This window comes from Pseudorasbora parva, chromosome 5 (genome assembly GCF_024679245.1).
Source record: "Pseudorasbora parva isolate DD20220531a chromosome 5, ASM2467924v1, whole genome shotgun sequence".
In the NCBI taxonomy this organism is placed as follows: domain Eukaryota; kingdom Metazoa; phylum Chordata; class Actinopteri; order Cypriniformes; family Gobionidae; genus Pseudorasbora; species Pseudorasbora parva.
Genome location: NC_090176.1, coordinates 8,336,028 through 8,359,899, shown reverse-complemented (window position 1 = coordinate 8,359,899; position 23,872 = coordinate 8,336,028). Strand labels below are relative to the sequence as shown.

At 39.1% G+C, this 23,872-nt stretch overlaps 3 protein-coding genes across 4 annotated transcripts in view; 2 read left to right on the top strand and 1 right to left on the bottom strand.

Moving 5' to 3' along the window:
* Positions 1-9,133, top strand: part of sp9 (sp9 transcription factor) — a 40,661-nt gene extending 31,528 nt beyond the window's left edge. The window contains exons 1-2 of one of the 2 annotated variants that reach the window (XM_067444894.1): positions 6,629-6,780; positions 7,323-9,133. In XM_067444894.1, coding sequence (XP_067300995.1) covers positions 6,760-6,780; positions 7,323-8,621 — 1,320 coding nt within the window. In that variant the 5' untranslated portion in view covers positions 6,629-6,759 and the 3' untranslated portion in view covers positions 8,622-9,133. Of the gene's footprint in view, positions 1-6,628; positions 6,781-7,322 lie in introns of those variants that run through there. The other variant, XM_067444896.1, reaches the window with a different exon arrangement.
* A 2,249-nt stretch (positions 9,134-11,382) lies between these two features.
* cir1 (corepressor interacting with RBPJ, CIR1) overlaps positions 11,383-23,872 on the bottom strand; it is a 12,937-nt gene continuing 447 nt past the window's right edge. The window contains exons 2-10 of the mRNA XM_067443158.1: positions 23,759-23,853; positions 23,587-23,660; positions 23,312-23,325; positions 21,816-21,868; positions 21,689-21,737; positions 21,457-21,574; positions 18,841-18,947; positions 18,480-18,565; positions 11,383-12,785 (exon numbers count right to left, since the gene is read on the bottom strand). Of these exons, the coding sequence (XP_067299259.1) occupies positions 12,197-12,785; positions 18,480-18,565; positions 18,841-18,947; positions 21,457-21,574; positions 21,689-21,737; positions 21,816-21,868; positions 23,312-23,325; positions 23,587-23,660; positions 23,759-23,853 (1,185 nt within the window). The 3' untranslated portion in view covers positions 11,383-12,196. The remainder of the gene's footprint in view (positions 12,786-18,479; positions 18,566-18,840; positions 18,948-21,456; positions 21,575-21,688; positions 21,738-21,815; positions 21,869-23,311; positions 23,326-23,586; positions 23,661-23,758; positions 23,854-23,872) is intronic.
* The window catches only part of scrn3 (secernin 3), a 19,545-nt gene continuing 19,398 nt past the window's right edge, over positions 23,726-23,872 (top strand). Inside the window, exon 1 of the mRNA XM_067443157.1 lies at positions 23,726-23,787. The gene's annotated coding sequence lies outside the window, so the exon portion shown is untranslated. The remainder of the gene's footprint in view (positions 23,788-23,872) is intronic.

Here is a 23,872-nt window from a genome sequence, read left to right as displayed (position 1 = left end):
GCTTATGGTTATGTTAGTTAATGCATGTTAATAAATGAAAACTTATTGTAAACTGTTACCCTTTTAAATTATAAAACAGATTTACTGTTCGAATAAAAAGTATTTGGACACTTTCTGATTGTCATTAGTGAAAATGTCTATAGATATTGTCATAAACTGTCTAAATACTATTTCGAGCCACTGTAAATATAATAACATAATAAAATAAATATCTGAAAGGGGACCGGTGTGTGCTGGCACCTAAAATGAGGTTAGCAATATATATACTTAATTGACCATGTCTGGTGCAGAAAGAAAGCTTTCAACAGATACAGCCAGACAGATGCACAGTGTGAGACAGACGAACCCCATACCTGGCAGGTGTGTGTGTGTGCGTGTGTGTGTTGCGAGGGCAAATGGCAGCGTCGGCGGTGCCTGAATTCAGTGTTTTTATCTGGCTCAGTGATGCGGAAGAGGAAGCCTTGAGATGCAGCGCGCTGTTGTGTCGAGCTGACTTCCTGAAAATAGAGACACAGCACACACACACACACACACACACGTTTGTTTTTGTGAATTGTGGGGACTCTCCATAGGCGTAATGGTTTTTATACTGTACAAACCGTATTTTCTATCCCCTTACACTGCCCCTGCCCCTAAACCTACCCATCACAGGAAACATTCAAAAATTTTACATTTTCAAAAAAACCTCGTCCTGTATGATTTATAAGCATTTTGATAAGTGGGGACAATGGAAAAATGTCCTCATAAGTCACCCTCTTCTGTAATACCTGTCGTACCCATGTCATTATACACATTTGTGTCCTCATATGTCACAAAAACACACACACACACACACACACACACACACACACACACACACACAGACATAAAGGTCACGACTTGATCAGAACTGTCTAAACGTTAAAGAACACGCTCACATTGTCTTATTTCAAAAGGAAAATTCATATATATTGGATGATCTGAATTTAAAAGATACTCTACTATTATTCCAACACAAAGCCTGACAAGGCCTTTAATCCCATAATAGATCTGTTGGATTTGGGATTCAGGGATAAATTGTTTCTGCGGGTGGAGTGATGGTGTGAGAGCACGGCCCCATGTTGAGCGGGATGAGCGGCAGCTGAAGAGTCCTTCACTCTGGGACGGCTGACCGCGAGCCCAGCTGCCGCCACCTCACCTGCCGCTGGGAATGAGAATGACTGCGCCGTCCAGACTCAAGAACCAATAGGGCTGAAATTGCTTTAGATTGATGACACAGAGCCCGAGGTCTTTCACTGCCCAGAATAACGCATCCAATCTGACGGCAGAATTTAATTCAAGGGCGCTTTTAGAGTGACCTCTAAAGCACCGAAGGAACCTCTCTGTAAACAGCTGAATGAAACACTAAGGGCCATCAAATCTGTTTGAACTTGCTAAAGATGAAGGCCAAGAAACTATTTCTGATATCATGCACGCTGTTATGATGTCATAACAAAATGCTGTCCATCAGTGTATACACACACACACACACACACACACACACACACACACACACACACACACACACACACACACACACACACACACACACACACACACACATGTTGGTCTATGTGGTTTACAGGGACTCTCCATAGGCGTAATGGTTTTTATACTGTACAAACTGTATTTTCTATCCCCTTACACTGCCCCTGCCCCTAAACCTACCCATCACAGGAAACATTCTGCATTTTTACTTTCTCAAAAAAACATCATTTAGTATGTTTTTAAGGCCATTTGAATTATGAGGACATTTGATATGTCCTCATAAACCACATTTATAGAGTAATACCAGTGTAATACCCATGTAGTTATACAAATTTGTGTCCTCATAAACCACATAAACAAGCTCACACACACACACACACACACACACACACACACACACACACACACACACACACACACACACACACACACACACACACACACACACACACACACACGTTGTGTTTTATGGGGACTTTCCATAGACCTAATGAATTTTATACTGTACAATCTGTACATTCTCTAAACCTACCCATCACACACAACTTTCAGCATTTTTACATTCTCAAAAAAAAAACATCACTTTGTATTATGATTTATAAGATGTTTTCCTCATAGGGACCAAAAATGTCCCCACAGGGACAGGGATTTTAGCTATTGCTATCTTTGTGGGGCATTTTGTCCCCAACAGCGTATAACACACACACACACACACACACACACACACACACACACACACACACACACACACACACACACATATATATATATATATATATATATATATATATATATGTGTGTGTGTGTGTGTGTGTGTATATATAAATTGTCTCTTGATATATAAAATATGTTATGGTGCATTTTTATAAATAATTTGACTGTGAATGTGTGTGTGCAAATAAAGTGCTATGGTTGTCCCACGGTTCATTGATGGCATCAGGTAGAAATGGCACTGAATGGATACAATTTTCATAATTGGAATAGCTCTTTGAAAGATATTGCTCAAAGAAAAACAAAATATAGTATAGCCATGTTTTATTTTGTTACCATTTTATGGTAAAACCGACAGCATGGCACAGTTCCACTGCCCTCTTCATATAACATGGCATTTCAATTGTACTGCCTTTATATAGTATCACCATCATGATAGTGCTATGTAGTGGTGTTAATATCGTTTTTGTAAACAGCTACATTAAATCTATTTAATATAATCCTCTTCCTTCTTTCTATTGGTGTGATTAGTCCCGCGCAAATCCCTCGCATCTCTCACGAGATCTCGGAGGAGTCCAAACCCAATTGGACAGAGCCGTCAGTCACACGGTCACTGCAGAGATGAGCAGTGGCGGACCGCAGTCCCTCCACACACACCCCGTCCCTCTGCGCTAGAAATTACAGCCGGCAGCCTCGGCGTGGAGAGTCTGAGCCGTGAATCGAGGGATTTTTCACTAAGCACCTGTTGGCGCGTGCGTTTATCTGAGCTGGATCCCGCGCGCGCCACAGACATGACAGGGACGAGCCTCATGAGTGCAACTGCAAACACAGGACAACTAACCGAGACTGGATGAGTTATTTTCCTGAGAAAAAAAAACTACAATTTTGACACTTGAGTAAATGAATACTAATGGTAGTAACACACAATGATAATCGAATTTAAAAATAATGTGGAAAAATCCCAGACGGAACAACCTTAAGCGCCTCAGAGAGAGAAAACAAAACTCATGACATACAGATTTAGCAGTAGTCATGTCATGCATTAATGTGCGCGGTGTTGTGACACGCGGAGAACAGCAGATAACATTCACCGGCCACTTAAGCTCAAACATGACATCATGCGACCGCCATGACCTGCGCGTCACACACACACACACACACACACACCACAGGGGCTTATGAGCGAAGACATAATGAAATCATAACGTGCACGGATAAGATCAACGTGGTGTTTGCATTCTGAAATGGTCACACAAGGCTTGAACCCTGATTATTCCTCCTGTTTCCAGAAGAAATAATGCTGGATGCAGAGAGAGAGAGAGAGAGAGAGAGAGAGAGAGAGAGAGAGAGAGAGAGAGAGAGAGAGAGAGAGAGAGAGAGAGAGAGAGATGACTGCGGCCCTTAAAATGCACCTGACACTGGACTTCAACAGACACGTGCTGTAATTCTCGACTGTTTGTTATTGGTTTAATTGCGTAGTTTCAGCACCTATATTCACAGCTGTCATGTGGTCAAATCTGACTTGAATTGATGCGAATTGCAGGTTTACCTGTCACCGAATGTTGCTACATTACGGCCACATATCCAATATTAATGTATTTATTAGGCTAGGCTATATGAATGCATTTGCGCATATAACCCCAACCAACTCATATGCGTGACTTGATTCTAAATCTAACAAAATGATATAATAATAATAATTAAGCACAAAGGATTGCTTCCTCGCCGCGCTTTGTTTTGCGGCACCATTCACAAAAAAAAAAACCCGTGCCCTTGCATGTTTATTAAAAATAACACAGTGTTGCGCGCGCACAGATGAAGATTTATTCCTCCACCAGCTCATTGAGCATGCTTGAACCTGTCAACGGACATAACAAGCGTTTGTTTTACTGTCAAAAACCATGGAGTGCATGCGCAAACACAGGACATGTACTGCTGTAGCCCGTTTAATCACAAAACCGACCTGCGAGGTGCCTCGAGAAGTGAAACGACTTGCTAAAAAGCAACTGAGATGTGAGTTAATATTTGTTTTGACTCCCTTTGAATTGTTCGAGGGGGGAAACCAGCCTGTTTGGGGTGATCAAGTGAAGGACCTGTAGTAGAGAGGGATTTAAAATGAGCCAGATTAGTTAATTATCCACAAATGCGCTTTTCCTCTTAAGGGTGGGGACAAATTAATCCCAGCGGCAGCCGACAAAAATTCTCTCTCCTGTGAAAAGCCCTCTCTGCACCAATACAGCGGGCCAGACCCTTCTAATGAATAGGTCCGGATTAATCATTCATCTTGTGTTGTTTAACGCTTTGATGGATGTATATCGTCACTCAGGCTCAAGACAATAGATGCACAGCGTTTTGTTCTTAGCAAATAAATCACTCGCATTGTTTAAGGTACATTGATCAATCTAATGACTTGTAATAGGCTCCTAATTACAGAAAAGTGCTCGCGACTGGGTTTTTAAATGCAAATCTAATATGGCGATCAGAACTAAAAATATACTTGTGATATAATGCATTGACATTTAGGGTATAAAGACCTGATTTGTTTTAATAAATGATTTATATAATATTACAATTTTAACTTTAAACATATTGTCTAAATAATTCCGTTCTCTCTTCGTTACACAACGGTTTATATTTTTTATTTTAGACTATTTGCTGACAGGGCTAATCCATCCTCATTTAATAGAAACTGCTCAAAGTGAATATATATATATATATATATATATATATATATATATATATATATATATATATATATATATATATATATATATATATATATATATATATATATTAATCGCGCGTTATGATCTGTGTTCGTCATTGCGCGTTTTACCCGAACTGTTCAGAAATGTACATCAGCATCTATAAAGCATTGATGCGCCAATTTGATTTCATTTTTCAGCAGCAGTACATACATACACACATCTAAATGTGTAACCTAAACCCTCTCTGAGCCTCAGGCCAATTTGTTTATGCTGAACAGACGTTTAATAGTGTTAATTGTTCCTCCGTCAATTTGCAGTGATTGCGGAAATCAGGCGATTTTCGAGACTCCACCGCTTGGATTTGAATAAATTGTTTTATATTCCCTAGCTCTCTCCATAGGAGGGAATTTAAAGCAAAGCGCTTTGGAGTAAATTGCATCCAGCCTGACTGGCAGCGTTCAGCCGCTATAATGGAGCATTATTTGGTCATTTTGAATACTGTAATGCACAGCGTTTCGGCGGGGCCATTCTCAAGAAAATTGCTTTAACTTTTAAAAGGAGGCGATTCACTCCAAAGCAAGCCATTGTTACATTATGTCATTACCCTTAAATGTTTTAACAAGCAGCGCAACACACTGCTATAATGCACTGATATTCATATGTTAAAAAAAGAAAAGGAATTATTAATTGTTGATAATGTGTGTTTCTTTTTTGTATCCAAAAGATTGGAAGGCTATTATATTTATTTATTCTATATTTAATTTACTGTTTTATTTCATTATATATCATTTGGAACTTTGCATTTCTATTTTGAAGTATAAAAATGAGTCCACTTTATTAAACGGTTTTTAAGGGTTTTGAGTCATGCGCGCGTGTTGTTCTGAAGGTATTTAAAGGTGGCGCGCGCGGGTGAGCATTAACACCCCAAACTCTAATCTGCGCCCCCCCTCCCCTCCCACATCCCCTCACCTCACACACACACACACACACTCTCAATAAAAGTTTAACACACCTGTTGTGAGATCAGCGGTGCCCCTCCGTCCTCATTCTTGCATTTCAGTAAATGGTCCTAGTTAGGAAATTCGGAATATTTTTAATATTAGGAATATGAAAAAACAACCTAAATTTACAGCATAAACAAACAATTGTCAACCAACAATGAAAAAAGAATGACATTGCACGACAGCCTACTTGTGACTTCGTATCCAGTCAAAACATGCAGCGTAATGCGCCTTATAATAACGCTGACGAGCCAAACCAGAAATACCGTCATGTTTTTAATCCGTGCATAAAAACGACATACTAAATAAACACATCACTAAAATAATAATGAGGTCACATGGAAGCTGCAAACGGTCACGCGTGTGGATTTGAAGCATTGCACACCAACACACGAGACAGGCTGTTCGAGGATATCATGCATAAAATCAAGATGAGACGCTTACCATCGGAGGATGCTTATTAAATACCAATATGAGCTGAGCGTTATAGTCTGTGCAGATACTGCGCCTTGATGGCCATATCTATATATATATATATATTTATAAAAATGATGAAAAATAGCTGATGGCTTATTGCTTGACAGTGGGATCAGTACCTCAGTCATTGATTGACGTGCCGCTTTAGTATTTCTGTCATGGTCGCGTCGCTCATTGGTCAGACGCGACTCGTCGCGCGCTCAGATTGGCTGAGTATTGCAGCCAGCTGTACTTCAAAGCACGCGCTCACTATACAACTCGAGTAGAGAGAGTAAAGCTTCAGCGCTGTCCCTCAGTCACACTGGAACACGGAGTCATTGTTCTCTTCAACGAGCTGCCTAGGAAAGGCCCTGGATATGGCTACGTCTATACTTGGGGTGAGTAAACATTGGCATGTGTTTTAATGAGATCGTTTTACCTCTGGAATTGACATTTCAGTGTGCGTGCTTGCCTTCAAACTTTCCACGACTTGTGTTTATATTCTAAAAAAATAATGATGCCACAAGACGACCTTTTTACATTTCGTTTTAATTGTCTAGATTTATTAGTTCTTTAAAGAATGCTGAAACCAAAACGCGGATATGAAGTTTCGAAAATGAAAGACTGGAAACTCGAAAACCCAGTTCAGCGAAAGAACTCTTGCTGTGGGAAAAATAATGATTATAATAAGAAGATTTTCATTAGTAAGAGTGCATTGCTGAATCTTAAATTAAAAACAACTCTATTTTTTTACGTGCCATTCTTTATTAATTAGCATACCTTTAAAAATAAAATAAAAAACTTATTTGAAAACTTTTAGGAAATATTCCCAAGTGAAGCTGGTTTGATTCTGGTGAATGCTGTAGACTCGTTTGATTTTCAAAACAGCCCAACTATGTTTTATGGTCTAGTAAAAAGCATCAACTTTTCATCCAAACAGGAAGAGCCGCGGTTTGGAACTACCCCTTTAGCGATGCTGGCTGCGACCTGCAACAAAATTGGCAACACCAGTCCCCTGACGACTCTACCCGACTCCAGCGCGTTTTCCAAAGGCGGATTTCATCCGTGGAAAAGATCCTCGTCGAGCTGCAACTTGGGCTCCAGCCTGCCCGGATTCACAGTCGCCACGAGCCGAAGCACCTCCGGACTAACGACCAGCAGCGGCACGGGAAACAGCGCGTTCTGCCTGGCCTCGACCTCGCCGACCTCCTCCGCGTTCTCCGCCGAGTACAGCAGCTTGTTCTCCAACACGGCGAGCGTTTCCTCGCAGGAGTCGGGACAGTCCGCATTCATTTCCAAAGTTCACTCCTCGGCAGAGACTCTATACCCGCGGGTCGGCATGGCGCACCCTTACGAATCGTGGTACAAGTCCGGCTTTCACTCCACCATCTCGGGCGAGGTGGCCAACGGCGCGTCCACGTGGTGGGACGTGCACACAAACCCGGGCTCGTGGCTCGAGGTCCAAAACCCGGCCGGCACTCTACAAAGTTCGCTGCACTCCGGAACCCCACAAGCCATCCACTCCCAGCTCAGCGGGTACAACCCGGACTTCTCCAGCCTCACGCACTCCGCGTTCAGCTCCACCGGCATCAGCCCCACCGCGTCCCACCTCTTGTCGACCGGCCAGCACCTGTTGACGCAGGAGGGATTCAAAACTGTGATCCCCACTTATACAGACGCGTCGGCCACAAACGCGATGATTTCCAGCGCCAGCTCGGGCATTGGGACCTCGTCCCGGTCCTCCAGGAGATACTCCGGACGGGCCACATGCGACTGCCCGAACTGCCAGGAGGCGGAGCGGCTCGGGCCTGCGGGTGCCAGCCTACGGAGGAAAGGACTTCATAGCTGTCACATCCCGGGCTGCGGGAAAGTCTACGGGAAAACGTCTCACCTCAAAGCGCATCTGAGGTGGCACACTGGCGAGAGGCCCTTTGTGTGCAACTGGCTTTTTTGTGGCAAACGGTTCACCCGGTCCGACGAGCTCCAGAGGCACCTGCGCACTCACACGGGGGAGAAGAGGTTCGCTTGCCCGGTGTGCAACAAGCGCTTCATGAGGAGCGACCACTTGAGCAAACACATCAAAACACACACCGCTGGAGGCGGAGGCAAAAAGGGCAGCGACAGCGACACCGACACCAGCAACCTGGAGACCCCCAGGTCCGAGTCTCCCGAACTGATTTTAGAGGGTGTGAACCCGCGGGTCACGGTCAAAGATCAGTCTCCGCACCACGAGTCCTGAGCGCCACTGGCGAGAGTGACCGCGAACGCATTTTCCTCGAGGAAAAGGAAACGGGTCTGGAGTAGCCTAGCTGTGCGACAAACTCTCCATTTCTCAGAAAAATTGCATCGGAAAGAGCAAATGCACTGGTTATTCCCGCCGCGCACGGACGGACGCCTCGGGTTCAGGACGGTCGAGTCCCGTGTTTTTACCGGTGGACATTTGCTGTGGAATCAGTGTTGGGCAAAAGAGGGAACTAAATAACCACGGCTGCCGGTTGAGCTAAATGTGTACATATATCCACAAAAAATAACATGTTATTTTTTTTCCTGTAAATGTTATGATTGTTTTGTGGTGGATCCTGAAAATCAGGGAATTTTCTTTCCTTTCGACGCACTTTGTGGATGTCAGTATGTATGTTACACAGCTATTTAAAATTCATTTAACCTTTCCTTTACCCTTGCTAAAAAATATATAAATGTTTAATTGTATAAAGTCACGCTTATAAGGCTTTCATTTTGTAATTAAAGGGATTTAAAATCTAAATCTTGGGTTGTCTGATATAAATTATTTCAATCCAGTCTAAATTATAAACAGACTGCGCATAATTATATTAGCCTAAAAATACAGCTTTATTAAAAAAGATATACTTTTTTTGGGGAAACGAAATAATGCAGTCTAAACATTGTTTTCTCCCCCCATTGGGATAAATCAATAGTTAAAGGCGTTTTTGCCCAAATGAAAATCTTGTTAAATAGTATTAATTATGACTTGGAGCACATCGCAGCCCCATGTGTCTTGTATTGGCGATTAGGGATTCGTGTCTTATCAAATATCTAATTACTCTCCGAGACATCATTTGTTCAGCAGCTCTTTATCGCACATTTTCCGAAGGGATTCGGTGACAAAGGGCCTCTGAATATTTATTTGAATTGCTCAAATTAACTGCTTAAATTTGCATGTCAAACGGAAAATGTCCATCCGAGAGAGGGCTGAAGGCATAAAGCATCGTTTAGCTTTTAGAAAACGCTACACTTGATTTGGTGTTATGGGAACAGTTTTTGCCCCATTCTTTCTCGCCTTTTCTGGGTGACACTTTTGAAAGGGGAAATTGGGAGAGGCCTTATGCAAATGTTGAATTTAAAAAGCTCTGCAGTCAAATGGTCTCTGGCTGTTATTTGAATATCAGTGGCCCTGTACTGAAAAGGTTCAAGGATGCTCTCTGACTTCTTTGTGTTTATCCAGTGCAGCGTCCGATCCCACAAAACGCGGCGGAATAATTACAGCCCGAGCCCTGCCTGGTGGGAACTCGTTAGCTTTCTGTGCTACAAGGTAAATTGACCAGAAGGCAATAGACTAAAATTATTTTCATTTCCTTTTGTGTGTGCTGGTGGCCGCAGTATTCAGAGGGGGGCAAACACACAAACAGAAAACGGCCTATTATCATTTAATGACCTCGTGAAAAACTGATAACATTTTGCAAATAGCCAGAAAAAAAAATATGCATCGTTTATAAATCATTAAACTGTAAAATTTAGTGGCCAAATATCCAGGGTTTAAAAATAGACAAGAAAAATCAATTTCCCTGTTTTCTCCAAATAGGCTTGCAGAGGAGCAGAACACAATTCTCTGTCTTTTAAAAGTTAATGTAGGATGCGACGATTTTATTGCACACAATTCAAAATTTGTGTTACGGAAATGAGCGCTATTTGGGCGTGAAGGCATTCGCGAGCACGCTTTACAATTATATGGTTCTATTAAGGTTTACAAACGGGGGCTTATACATGGACAAGATCTAAGCGCTTTTCAGTCTTTTGGAGGCGAATGATGCGCCTGGGGTGGCGGACAGTAGCGCTGTCACTCACGGCCTTTTGTCCACGTTTTTCTGGAATGCCCTCTGACTGAGCGCGAGGCAGAAGTCAGCTTTGTTTGCGCGCGGTAATAAAAGAGTGATCAAAGAGGAGCGCCGCTCCGGCCGCAGCGCGGGAAACCCAGCCGTGACGACGCGAGTTTCCCGCGCAGCCGGACCGGCGCTCCTCTCTCATCTCCCGTTGGTCAGAGAATGTCCATGTTTGCAAATTAAACCATTATTGTTATTAATATGAATCACTTCAGCAAATGCTACTATATTCTAACGTGTTACTGTCGTATTTAGGGTTATTTACGTTTTCGCGAAACTAAAATAGCCAGTGTTTCCATTTCTATAACCAAAAATAACTGAATTGCAACTGAATCGACTTTTTGTCGACTGATGAAGTGAGGGTTTGTTAATTCGCGCGAGTTGGTTAATCTGGTCGATTAATGTGTTGTTGAGACACTTATATTTCAGGAATTTAAAAATGATTTAGGCTACAAATGATAACCCTGTACATTTTCATTGCCCTGTTCTCTCAGGCATTTTCAGTTTTGAACATTAGCAATTATTAGCATTTTCTATTCAGTTATATTTATCTATCAGCTCGTTGCCAGTCTGAGAGTTGTTGAATATCGCAAATTCGTTTTGTAGCTAAACACAACCTAATAATAATGATAATAATAATAATAATAATAATAATAATAAAAAATTAAGTTCCACTGAATTTATAACAATCCCAACTACCAAAAATAGACCTCCGAGATTAGTGGAAGACTACAAATCCTATTTAACCAACTGATTTTTAGTCTTCTTTGAGAAAAATGAGGTTGAATAGTTGTAACTGACATCAAGTTTTGTACCGCATTCATAACAACTTTCATAACACATTCATTCAAAACTAAAATAAGGTAAGGAAGGAGCTACAAAAACCATAAACCATAGTTTAATGAACAGACTGCAAAATAAATCATTCAAGTTATTATGTGTGGAATATATACCCTCTCAAGGGGTCACAAACATTACATTTGAGAAGGGATAAAGGAGAGACGAGAACATGTGTTGAACCCGGACTAGACAAATCTGCTGCAAACCGTGAAGGGATGAGTTTAATTCCTGGTCTAAAACAGGCTCAGTTTCTACATTCTCATGGCGCCCTCTCCTGGAGAAATCCCCAGAGCTGCCCGTCAATGGAAAACCATTGGGAAAGCCACCCAATGAAAATAGATTCACACAGAACTCTTCAGACTCCCTCATCGTTTAGCAACCCGCATGTCCGTTCAAACTCTATAGACTCAAAAAGAAAAGGAAATTAAAAGTATATCTATATTTAAGCATCTTTCATTCCAACAGCAGTCCAGTGACGTTGGTGACGCACCTGCCCTTCCCTAAAGCTCTCAATAGCAAATATGATCAAGTGTCATTGATTCTCAGTTGCCCAAGGGAACTTTAGGGGTATATTTACAAAAACAATGACTTGAAATTCAGTTTTCTTTGTCACGCAAAAGCTATAATATAACTTTAGGAGATGTGTAATACAGCACAAGAGCCACATGGGCTACTATATTAAGGTGCTGTGGTGTCATTTTGGAGCTATTTAGTTTTAATAGACAAAAAACGTCAGCTATTTAAAACATGTCCAGGGTTTGGAATGACATGAGTGTGAGTAAACGATGCGAGACGTTTCCATTTAAACCAATCCTTTAATCTGAGATTAGCCAGAAGTCCATTGACTTTCAGCTACTCATTTCTTCCTCTCTGCGCCTCTGCTATCACTTCTGCCCTGTTTATCCGAGCCCCTCCCTCGTTCCCGGCTGACACTCCTCCTTTTGACATTTCTATCACAGTTCCTTTCTCGTTCTCGACTTCTGCTTCGTTCCCTCTTGGCCTTCTGGTGTTCTCTATTCTCCCTGCTCTTACCCCTCTCCTTCTCATCTCTCCATCGCTGAGGGCTTCTGCTTCTTTCTCTCCTCCTCTCCCTACTCCTGCTCCTGTGTTTCTCTTTCCCTCTCTCTCTCTCTCCGTCCTCCCTCCCTCTCTCTCTGCTGTGTTTGGAGTCCAGGCTGTGCACTCGATCTTTCTCCTGCTCTCTCTCAGAGCTGCTGCTGCTGCTGTCACCGGACGAGTCCCTCCTTCTCTTCCTCTTCTTCTTGGCTTTCTTTCCGGAGTGTTTGTCATCCTCCGAGCCGCTGCTGCTGTCGCTGCTGTCCGATGAGCTGCTGGATGAACTCTCACCCTTCGCTTGCTTCTTTTTCTGCTTCTTTTTGCTCTTCTTTTTCTCCTTTTTACTCTTTTTCTTCTTCTCCTTTTTCTTTTCAAGACGGTCAAGTTTTCTAAAAAGGAAGAAGGGGATGATGGTTAGAATTATAATTCAAAAGTTTTTTGTCGGTTTTTCTTTTTTTGTTGAAAGAAAAAAAAAAAATTGTACAGCAAGGACAATACAATTGACTAAAAGTAACAGCAAAAACATTAAATATATCAATTTCACACATATGCTGCTCTTTTTAACTTTTTTTATTTGTCGAAGAATCCTGACAATAGTAGGTTTGATCACTCAGCTTTGATCACAGGAATAAATTACCGTTTACTATATTCACAAAGAAAACAGATTATTTTAAATTGCAAAAAAAAAAAAAAAAATATATATATATATATATATATATATATATATATATATATATATATATATATATATATATATATATATATATAAGTCCACGGTTCAATACACACGTCAGTTTTTACCCACGGTTTTCGGGTCGTTATTTTTGCTCTTCTATTCTTACGCGACAGGAACAGAAAAAGGTTAAGGAGAAAATGTTTTTATTTCAATACCCTTTCTTTATTTTACTTAAAAGACTTGAAAACCCTTACTTAAACTTTACTTAAAACCCTTGTACACATTCCCAGTGTATTGTATAATATAAAATAAATATATATAAAGATTTACAGTGGCAGCTCAGATGTACAGTAGCATTTAAGTATGAAATTGAATAAATGTAGGCTAAAATTAAAACTACATAGTCTTCAATATACAACATTGATTAAAAGCTACTGTATTAAACAGGGTATCTGCAGGTTTCACCAAGTCAAATTTAAGACTTTTCAAGACCTTTTTAAGACCATTATGAATAAAATTTAAGACCTATATCGCGCAATAAAAAAAACATGCATAGGAAATGCAGAATCACTCAATTAGGCTACTTAAAATTATATTATTTAATTTATTTAAATTGAACAAAGTATTAGTAAACTTATTATTCATAGCTCAATCCCACCAGGATTAGCGCATATATATATATATAAATTGACAAAAATTTGTTTTTATTGTTGTATTATTGTTGTATCGTTTGTGTTGTTGTTAAGCTATTAGCTTTCAATTCGAGAGCTTTCTAATGCGCAGATCCAGTACTTACTGACACGTCCCAAACTTTTTAACTCAAATCAGGATATAGACATATGCATAATGTGTATATTTGATCGTTCAAGAGTAACCTTAGAGTAATGAGCCAAGAAATAACACATTCAATACACTCGCGCGAGCGCTGACAGGCAGCAAACACACACAGCCTGACATCGGAGTTCGGAGTTTACATCACTGTTATTAACTCTTTTAGTGCAATCGGGTATATTATACTTTTATTTGGTCATTAAGCAAGATGGTGAGAAAGATTCGCCTTCGCGTTCACGATCGCGGAACTGCAAGAACCGTCAGACTCAGCTGAAGAATAAAATCCGTTTTATGCGTCTGTGGGGTACGATCAGAAAGAGGATCGTGCCAATAACACGAAAGCTGATTTGCTGCAATACACGTGGCATGCTTGTCTAATTTGTAGTTGTAATAGAGCGAACAATAGTTGGTCTAGCGAAAGAAAGAACTACAAACACCACAGAACAAACACACACACACACACACACACACACACACACACACACACACACACACACGTGCGCGCGTGCTGCGGGAGGCGAGAGCATTTCAATGAGGTAGCGTTACATGCACGTAGGAAAATTAAGACCTGTTAAACATTATTTAAGACCTAGAACGCAATGCTTCCGCGAATTTAAGACTTTTTAAGGTTTTAGTGATTTTCAGTGATTTTTCTCTGTCTTTTGTTTCTTTTATTACCATAATTTTAGTAGTGAACTGTCCTTTTAAGGACAAGTGTTCACTGGCTGCGCTGCTGTCAATTAAAGACCTGCTCACACCTCATATACAGACACACACGTTTTTACTTTCACTTTAGACATAACCGACTGTGTTTATATGTTAACTCTTGTGTGTGTTTGACAGTATTAGCAGTAAGACAGTACACTGTAAAAAATAAAAACGGAAAATGTACTGGTAATTTTCTGCCAGTACATTATCCAGGAAATTTACGGAAATTTCCGTTAACCCTTAAAACACAAACTAGTGCAACGTGTAATTCAAAATACAGGTAAAACACCTGTAAAAAAACAAAATGGAACATTCCTTCATATTTATACAGTACATTGTGCCCTATTTTTACAGTCTATTTTTTACAGTGTAAGACTTTTTAGTCCAGTAATCACGTGTGTTTGACGGGCTTTTAGTGCGCGCACTCCACGCAAAACTGCATAAGCACGTGAATGAAATGTTTAACTGGCAAAGCTTTAAAACGCGGTTATACATCTCTAACTTTATTGCATATGATTGGATGTTTGCTCATATCAGTATGTAGACTCACAGGCACACTCAAAGTGTTTATTGAACCGGGAATGCCGTACCGAACGGTTCAGTATTATATTGAGTATTGTGGCATCCCTAAAATAAATAAATAAATATATACATATATATATACACATACACACACGCATACAATTGTAACACATATATTCTAATTCTTAATGTCGTGAGCAAAAATTATGATATCGATAATATGACTAGCATTAATATTAATAATATATTATTTTTTATAACAATTTATATTAATAGGCATCAATATTAACATACAATTAATTCAAAATACTGTTTAACCTGAGTTCGCTTCCCTGTTTGTAATCAGATCCTTCTAAAGGCACAATATGAAAAATTCCATGGTTTCTACAAAAAAAGAAAAAAAAAGTTACCCTCGGAAATCGAGGGTATCAACGCATCGCGCTGTGTGAAATACAGACTGAACGCGACATCAAAACATCCCATCGCTGTATGGCCAGACACTTCTCGGGTAAATAAAGCAAACCAGGGTCTTGCCAAAGTGTTCAGGGAGGATTGCAATCGAGGTAAAGACGAGTGTGTTGACTCACAGGAGTCACAGTAAGCACGTGTGAGTCCCTTATATTGATGAGCAAACATGTGGTCCTGTTCTGGATCACGACTTGACTTGTCTAAAATGTAAACAAGCTCTTTGTGTGTTGCTCTGTACACATACAATAAATGAAATAAAAAATGTTCATGGGTAGTCTGTTGTGCATAAATGTGTGAATTATATTGACTTTAAATCATTTTATTATTTGGTGTCCTTTTGGAGCCTTCAAGTGTCCTTTTTTGGAAAGACACCCGGGTCATTCCGCATCAAATCAACCAATTTTCAAAATGACCCACATTTGGTTTTCGACCACTGAACTTTACCAGGTTACTCATGGAGCCACATTGAGATCCCCACATCTCTGGGACTGGGCCATTGAGGGCCTTTAAAATGAAGAAACCAATAGGAAATTATGTTAGAATCAGAATCTATTGAGATTATTGAGGATATCGAGATATTTAATACTCCTCGAGTTACAGGCACTCAAACTTGAGACAAAAAAACACAAGACCCCCCCCCCATTTTTGAGCGGTTACCGTTGGCATATAATGCAACAATAATTGCTAAAGTCAACAGATTTAACTAATAGATTTACCAATTTATGTGTAAAATAAAAGAATGATGCTGCCATCTTTCTAAAGTCATTTTTACCCTCCTGTAATTTGGCTCTAGGTCTTAGGTAAAAATTGTCATTTTGACCCCCTCTACAAAAAAGTAGGGCTGAAACGATTCCTCGAGTAACTCGAGTTACTCGAATTGAAAAAATCCTCGCTTCGTTTAGTCCATTTAACTACACACAGATAATACAGAAAGACATTTTTGTATAAAGACTCGGAGTAAGAGCGGATTGCGGTTATATCCGCGGTTCAGGTGAGTAAACATCCCAAAAATTGCAGGTGAATGAGAGAAATCATAATGTGTTGATTTTAATAGTGACGCAGAACTCTCATTTCACGGTAAAATGCAATGAATGCGTGTCATTCTGTAACTTTCGTTTTCAGCTCATGTCGAGAACAAATACCGCAATGAAAGAAAGAACGGCATCAACACTACTGCTAATATCATTTAGTCTCGCTATTTTTAAATGAAGACAACTCTGTGTTGAGCTTCAGGATGCGACGCTGAACATTTAAGTTTCATTCGCGGCAGTTCGTGCTTCAGCTGAGAAAATACCAGCAACTCCAAACACATGAATGTGATGGAATTTGCAGCTTTGTACATGGATCACTGTCATTGTGATGTGTGTGAAATCTTTAATGAGACTTTATATATACTTGATAATATCTTCCAAATACACCATTAAAATGTTCTCAACGCTAGGCGCAACAAACATCAGAACAAGCTGTAACGTGTGTGTGTGTGTGTGTGAGATAAGCAGCGCTCATGCTTTCAGAGCTGAGTGCTTTCATTGATTTGGTAATTTAAATCTCACACTTTAAACATATTTATAGCTACTAACTTAATAAAACAAGCTGTGTTACAATGATGAATGATTAGCTCAAAATGTACATCTGTAGGCTATGTGCGATATGTAGCCTACTTTATCTGAATTAAATAAACACCTCTCTCTCCATCTCTCTCGTTTGCTCATCGCGTTCACATTCCAGCGGTTTCTCCTCCGTGTGGTGTATTGTTAACCCTGGTTTAGGTTCTTTTAGACATGTATCCCGTCTCTACTCTTGTTCTTATTTCAAGTTACCTTCCTGTCTAATATTTTGTGCTTCAAAAATACAATGTTTATATTTACATTACTATTATTTTGGTTTATTGGTTGTAGGTTTAGTTTTAGATTGAACTTTGTTTACCTTTTTAGTTTCACAGTTATTCATGTATGCAATTTCAGCAATAAAACTTAATTTTTCTAAAAAGAAAACAAATTAGATGTTTATTTTAAGATACCGGTCTTATTTTCTCTTATATATTTAGTATTGCTCTTTAATAAAGAAAAAAGTAATTATTATCCGATTACTCGATTAATCGATAGAATAATCGGTAGAATACTCGATTACTAAAAGAATCGATAGCTACAGCCCTACAAAACATTATATATACAGTATATACACATCTGTGACATTTAATATTTTGGCTTCAATCACGATTTTGTCTTTCTACAGAACATAATATTAACAAAATCAAAAAATTTAACCAGGGACCTCTGATTGAGTTGACAAAATTACCAACCTACATTTACCTTGAAAAAAAGCTGGCAGAAAATACTATTTTGTGACAATCATCCTTCAGTCTGATGGTTTACTTAAAATTATGAAAATTATGTTAAAGGTTCAGTGTGTAATATTTATGATGCTCTATTGACAGAAACACAATATAATATACATAACTATGTTTTCAGTGGTGTGTAAAGACCTTACATAATGAACCGTTGTGTTTTTGTTAACTTAAAATGAGCCGTTTCTATCTACACACACCGTGGGTCTCCTTACAGTGAAGCTGCTATTTTGCACCGCTATGTTTCTACAGTGGCCCTAAACGGACAAACTCCTCTACAGAGCGCTAGTCACTCTCCTACAACAAGAGTTTTGTCCTGTGTTGGCCACCGTAGCTTCCCTATGTGCTCTGAAAGGGAGGGCGGGGATGCATTTCACAACCTCACTGCTAGATGCCACTAAAAATCACAAACTAAAAGTGATTAATTTCAATTAAAATATACTGACAGCCCTAATTAATAGTAATTAGATCCTCGATTTGATTTGTATGGAGATATGTAGTAGTGTATGTGTAATAAATAATTAATCACACCTAAGCAGTTTCTGTTTCTGTTTGGTAGACAGAGATTTGAGGAACTCCACCTCAGGGTCGTCTTCTTCCTCGCTAGCCACAAAATCCTGAAGCACAAAAACACACATTAGCAAACACACACACACACACAGACCAAACATACACAAGAGGCCAATCAGAAAAGTACTTTTGTGCAGAACCAGCATGTCTCTACTCTCTTGTAATTGTAGCTGTTGGTCTCATCAGTTCTAGTCTAACCCTTCAACCGACGGGAATCGCGTGTGAGCCGCTGGTTCAATAATTGGACGTTTTTCTGCAATCACACGCTGAGCTCCAGACATGGATATCATGGGTCATATTTGGGCAGGGTCCAGGAGATTACCTGTGCTGGATCAGTCATGGTGGCGTCCCTCCCAAGGACACATTTCTTCAGCGCAAACCCACTGTTACGCATCTCCGCCATTAACTCGGAGGGGTGCATCGACGGACCTGTTAGGACAAATCACTCTTTCAGAACAAATAATGTGTGATCATTCCCCCCCTCTGAGAGATGCACACTACCGGCTTTGTTAACACAAAGACACACCAAATCAACTCCCTTATCTCCCAGCTGGGTAAGGTGTACAGTATTATTCTGCCGAAGCAGAGGGTTCATCCAATCAAAACCCCAAATAATAACATTTTACACCAGCACTTCAACAACATACATATTACTGTAGTGCCTGCTCCAGCCCTCAGGAGACATACCACATTGATCAACTTCAATGACACAAACTGAGAGAAAAGTATCAAATACACACCTCTACCTCTAAGTTCAGTATGAAATATCCTATCATATTTTTTTTATCCTCCAAAATAAATTAATTTGCCCTCTGTGGAAGCTTGTTTCTGCTACGGTATAAAAAAGAAATAAGGTAATTGTGGAATATAAACTTTTTTCTTCTTAATTTCTCAAAATTATGAGAAAAAAGGTCGAAATTGTGTTAAAAAAATCAGTCTGAATTCCAAGATAAATAGTTGCAATTCTGAGAAAAGTTATTTTCTATATAAGAACTCACAACTGTGACAAAAAGTCAGAATAAATGACCTTTTTTATTATTATTATTTATTCCACGATGGCAACAAGCTACCCCATCGATCATTATATTAATCTACTTGCGTACCGCTGACCAACAGAAGCTAGTTATTTTAGCCTGTAAAGTTTTAAATATGGATATTTTTCTTACACAAACGCATCGATTCGCTTCAGAAGGCCTTTATTAACCCCTGGAGTCATGTAGAGGAGTTATATGATGGATAGATGCACTTTTATGGACTTCAAAAACAACACAAACATTCACTGCCATTATAAAGCTTTGAAGAGCAGGACATTTTTTATATTAGTCCGATTTTATTTGTCTGAAAGAAGAAATCATGGGATAATTTTCATTTTTGGCCGAACTATCCCTTTAACTAACTATTAACTATGACTTTTGCCTCAAACTTATAATTATTGCTTTTTTTATAGTTAGTACGGTAGTTGTTAAGTTTAGGTATTGTGTAGGATTACGGGATGTAGAATATGGTCATGCAGAATAAGGAATTAAAGTGACAGTTCACCCAAAAATAATGTTTATCTGCTTACCCCTAGGGCATCCTCATAAGCCCCTTTCACACTGCGATTCCGGCAAATACACGGATAATGCGACACGGCATTTGTTCCCGGGCCGCTAGATTTGGTCCATTCACACTGCCAGTGAAATACCGTAATATGTGCGCTTTCACACACAACGCTTAACGGTCCCGGGTCGAGTTGACACGTGACATCCTGATGTGACGTATAACGGCGAGCGATCTCCGCTTCAGCGCGGATAGTAAGGAGCTCAGTGGTCTCGACTCGTGTCCAGTTTGCACACATTTCTGCTTGTTTAATTTTAGTTTCTTTTGTATACGAACACTCTGCGTTTAAAACACCGACTAACTCTTCTGGCACGGGTTGTATTATTGAAAAAACAAGCTCTAGGAGTCGCACGATAACTATGTACACGTTGCGGCATTAGTTTCGGCTTTTGTTCACACAGCGCTCGTCCCGGGTCGAATACCGCAATATTACTAGGTCCCCGACCCGGTCGAATTTGGTAATCAATCCCGGGACGTGGTTGCTTTCACACAGAAGGCGACCTGGCAATGTTCCGGGAATATTGCGGGTCCGACGTGCAGTGTGAAAGGGGCTATAGAAATACATCCCATTGACATGCATTATACGAGCAACGGTTGGAGATACAAATCTTCATTTGTGTTCTACTGAAGAAACAAACACACCTACATCTTGGATGCTCTGGGGGTACGCAGATAAACATCAAATTGTCATTTTTGAGCGAACTATCCATTTAATATGTGCTTTATAAGTACTAATAAACAGACCTTCCCCCATATATGCAAGCTATAAGCAAAAAGTCAATAGTGAGAACTGAACCCTAAACTAAGTGTTAGCAATATTATTTACTAGTACAATATAAACCACAAATATTTTATTAGATTTTATTGTGTGTGTGTGTGTGTTTATATATCTAAATTCTTTAAGTGTGACAGGCACTTTTATTTATGTGTGTGTATTAGAAACTATGGTTTGGGGCAGTGTGTTCCACATTTTCATTTGGGGCCAAAGGGATTGGTCATTTAAAATGCAGGTGACCTGCTCAAAAACACCTGCTTTCAGAACTCGCAAAGGAGCTTTGTCCAGGTATCATTAAAATTCTTAGTGTATTATTAGACATTGTCGCCACCTACAGTTCTGAAAGTGTATCTCAGCTCTAATAACTGTCAGAGAAACCCTGCATTAAAGACCCCTGAGGAGAAAATCAAGTTTTAATGTTGTTAATATGTCTTTGTGGTGTTTTAAATATGCTTTAAGACAAGGGTTGCTAACCCTGCTCCTGAAGGGACACCTTCCTGCAGACTTCAGTTCAACCCATTTTTCATTATCATACAGAATATAAGAAAAAAAAGAGCAGCATACCCGCTTCATCACTGGCCATAGAGCTGGCATTGATCCCAGACAGGCCGAAGAGGGGACACTCGCGGTCCGTGTTCACATGACCCCATTTATGACACTTAATGCAGCGCACATTGCGCACCTAAAACAATTGAAGAACAAGAAAACAAGCACAGTGCCCACATGTTCACTGCATTCAGACATTTGTGGATGAGCAATCATTTATGACAGCGTATAAAACAAAATTAATCATCACCTGAATGCCAAAAGGCTGATCTCGAATATTCATGTCATCTTTTGCATACCTGATGAGTAAAATATCAGAAAGAAATACATAAGTGCTAATTTGAGATCAAGCATCACTTGTCAACTAGTCAACTTACTTTTCACGAGGAGCCACTTTCTGCCACTCAAACTTGTACTCAGATTCTCCTCCCTAAAGAGGAAAGAAGCGTGAGAAGCAACTATTAGATGCCACTAGAATATTCCTTCTTAGAAGCATGACATTAAATAATTGTCAAAATATTTGAAATGGAACAGTTTATTGAACATGTAATCAAAATCTGAAAAGAATCTTTTTCTTTGCATGGGTATTATATTTGATGCATCAGACTAGAGCTGCATGATTCTGGACACACAGGAAAGAAGAAAAATCACACTTTTGTCTGTTTAAATTAAAGATCACGATTCTCCCACGGTTCAAAATTAACAATTAAAAATAACATGAGGTTATAACCTCATAACATGACCATGTTAAATTCTGCCGTCTTATTAAATTAGAAAATAATATTAAAAATTATTTAAAAAATGTAATGATTCACTAATAAAACTTGTTTCATTACTGGATTCATTACTTTACATATTCTTATGCATGTTGTTTTCTACTTGTTGTGAGTTGTTTATGCATGTACAAATCTTTTTTTATGCAAAAAGAAAAAAATGACTGGATGAATCAGTGTTTTTGAATGTATCTTTTGAATGAATGATTCAGTGACTCAAATACTTCACTCGTTTCATTACTGGATGAATCTGTGTTTTTGAATGATTCAGTCACAAACACATTTTTAATAGTCACTTGTCGCCACCAACTATTGTAACAATGTCATTGATTCAATTTTGAATTGAGTTTGCAATCGTTTAGCGATTAATCACGCAGCTCTACATCAGGATTTTATAGCTCATAGTTATAGAATATGGAGGAAAAAACACCTCAAATTTATTCAGAGGGACTGATATTTAAATGGACAAAAAATAAAATAAAATTCTCATGCTTGTTATGTAAATCAATTAGATTTTTATAACAATATAACAGTACATTTACATAAAATGCATATAATCAGTAATCACTGTATATCTGCCAAAAATATGTCTTAGTAAGATTATATTTAATGCTTAGTTTTATGATCAAAGCTCTTTAGTTTTAAAATATATAATGCAACACAATAAAATGATTGAGAGATGAACCTGATCCAAATCCTGATATTTGATACATACATTTCATGATTTTAACATGATTTTTCTAAAAAACAATCAATTAAGCCAAAGTTGCTTAATTCCAGAAAATAGTAAATCTTGAAATATTACTAATATTATAAAAGTTATTCATGTAATGTTTACTTGATAAAAGTAAAGATTTCACAGCAAAAAGATGTGAACCATGAGCTTCTGAAGGTGGACGTTTGTACAATTATACTAAACGGCTTTTTACAAAGTAAAACTTTAAAACTGTCTCTAATACACAAATTTGTAGTAGATTTTTCAGCAAAGTTGATAATGTTAATAATTCAGACACCTTCGAAATGTGTGCATCAAATATGACACAATAGGCTTTATATAGTTAAAAACACTCAGCAAACTTTAACATGTAAATGAACTTTACCTCTTTAGTCTCCTCTGCAGGAAGTTGGAGATGATAGAAAGAAAGAAAAAAAACAAGTGATTATATACACTATTTCAACTTCTTTTTTTACAGTTTCTTGAAGTTTTACTAACAATCTTGATTGATTAAGCAGCATGTCTTCAGGGTTTAGTCATGAATGGCAAGCGAATGATGAGTTATCATCAGTTACATTATTTTCACAACTTATTTTACAGATTTTGTTTTTGGTCCACAACAACCGGAAAAAAATACAATGTGGTAAAAAACTGTCTAACCTTTAGATGCTCCAGGAGGTGCTTCATACATAAAATTAAGGCCATTTTTCACACGATCATCTCCCATCAGCAGTCTGGATCATAAAACACACAAAAGGACCTTATAAATCAAAGGTTATTATTCCCACAGCATCAGTAGCATCAGCACCCGTGACTGAGATCCAGCCCTGACCTGTTGTTGTACGTGTCCTGCTCCTTCAGGTAAGCCGACATCAATTCCTCCTGCTGCTTCTTCTCGAAGGTTAGTTTTTGCTCTGCGATCCATACCTGATGAAGAATCAAATCA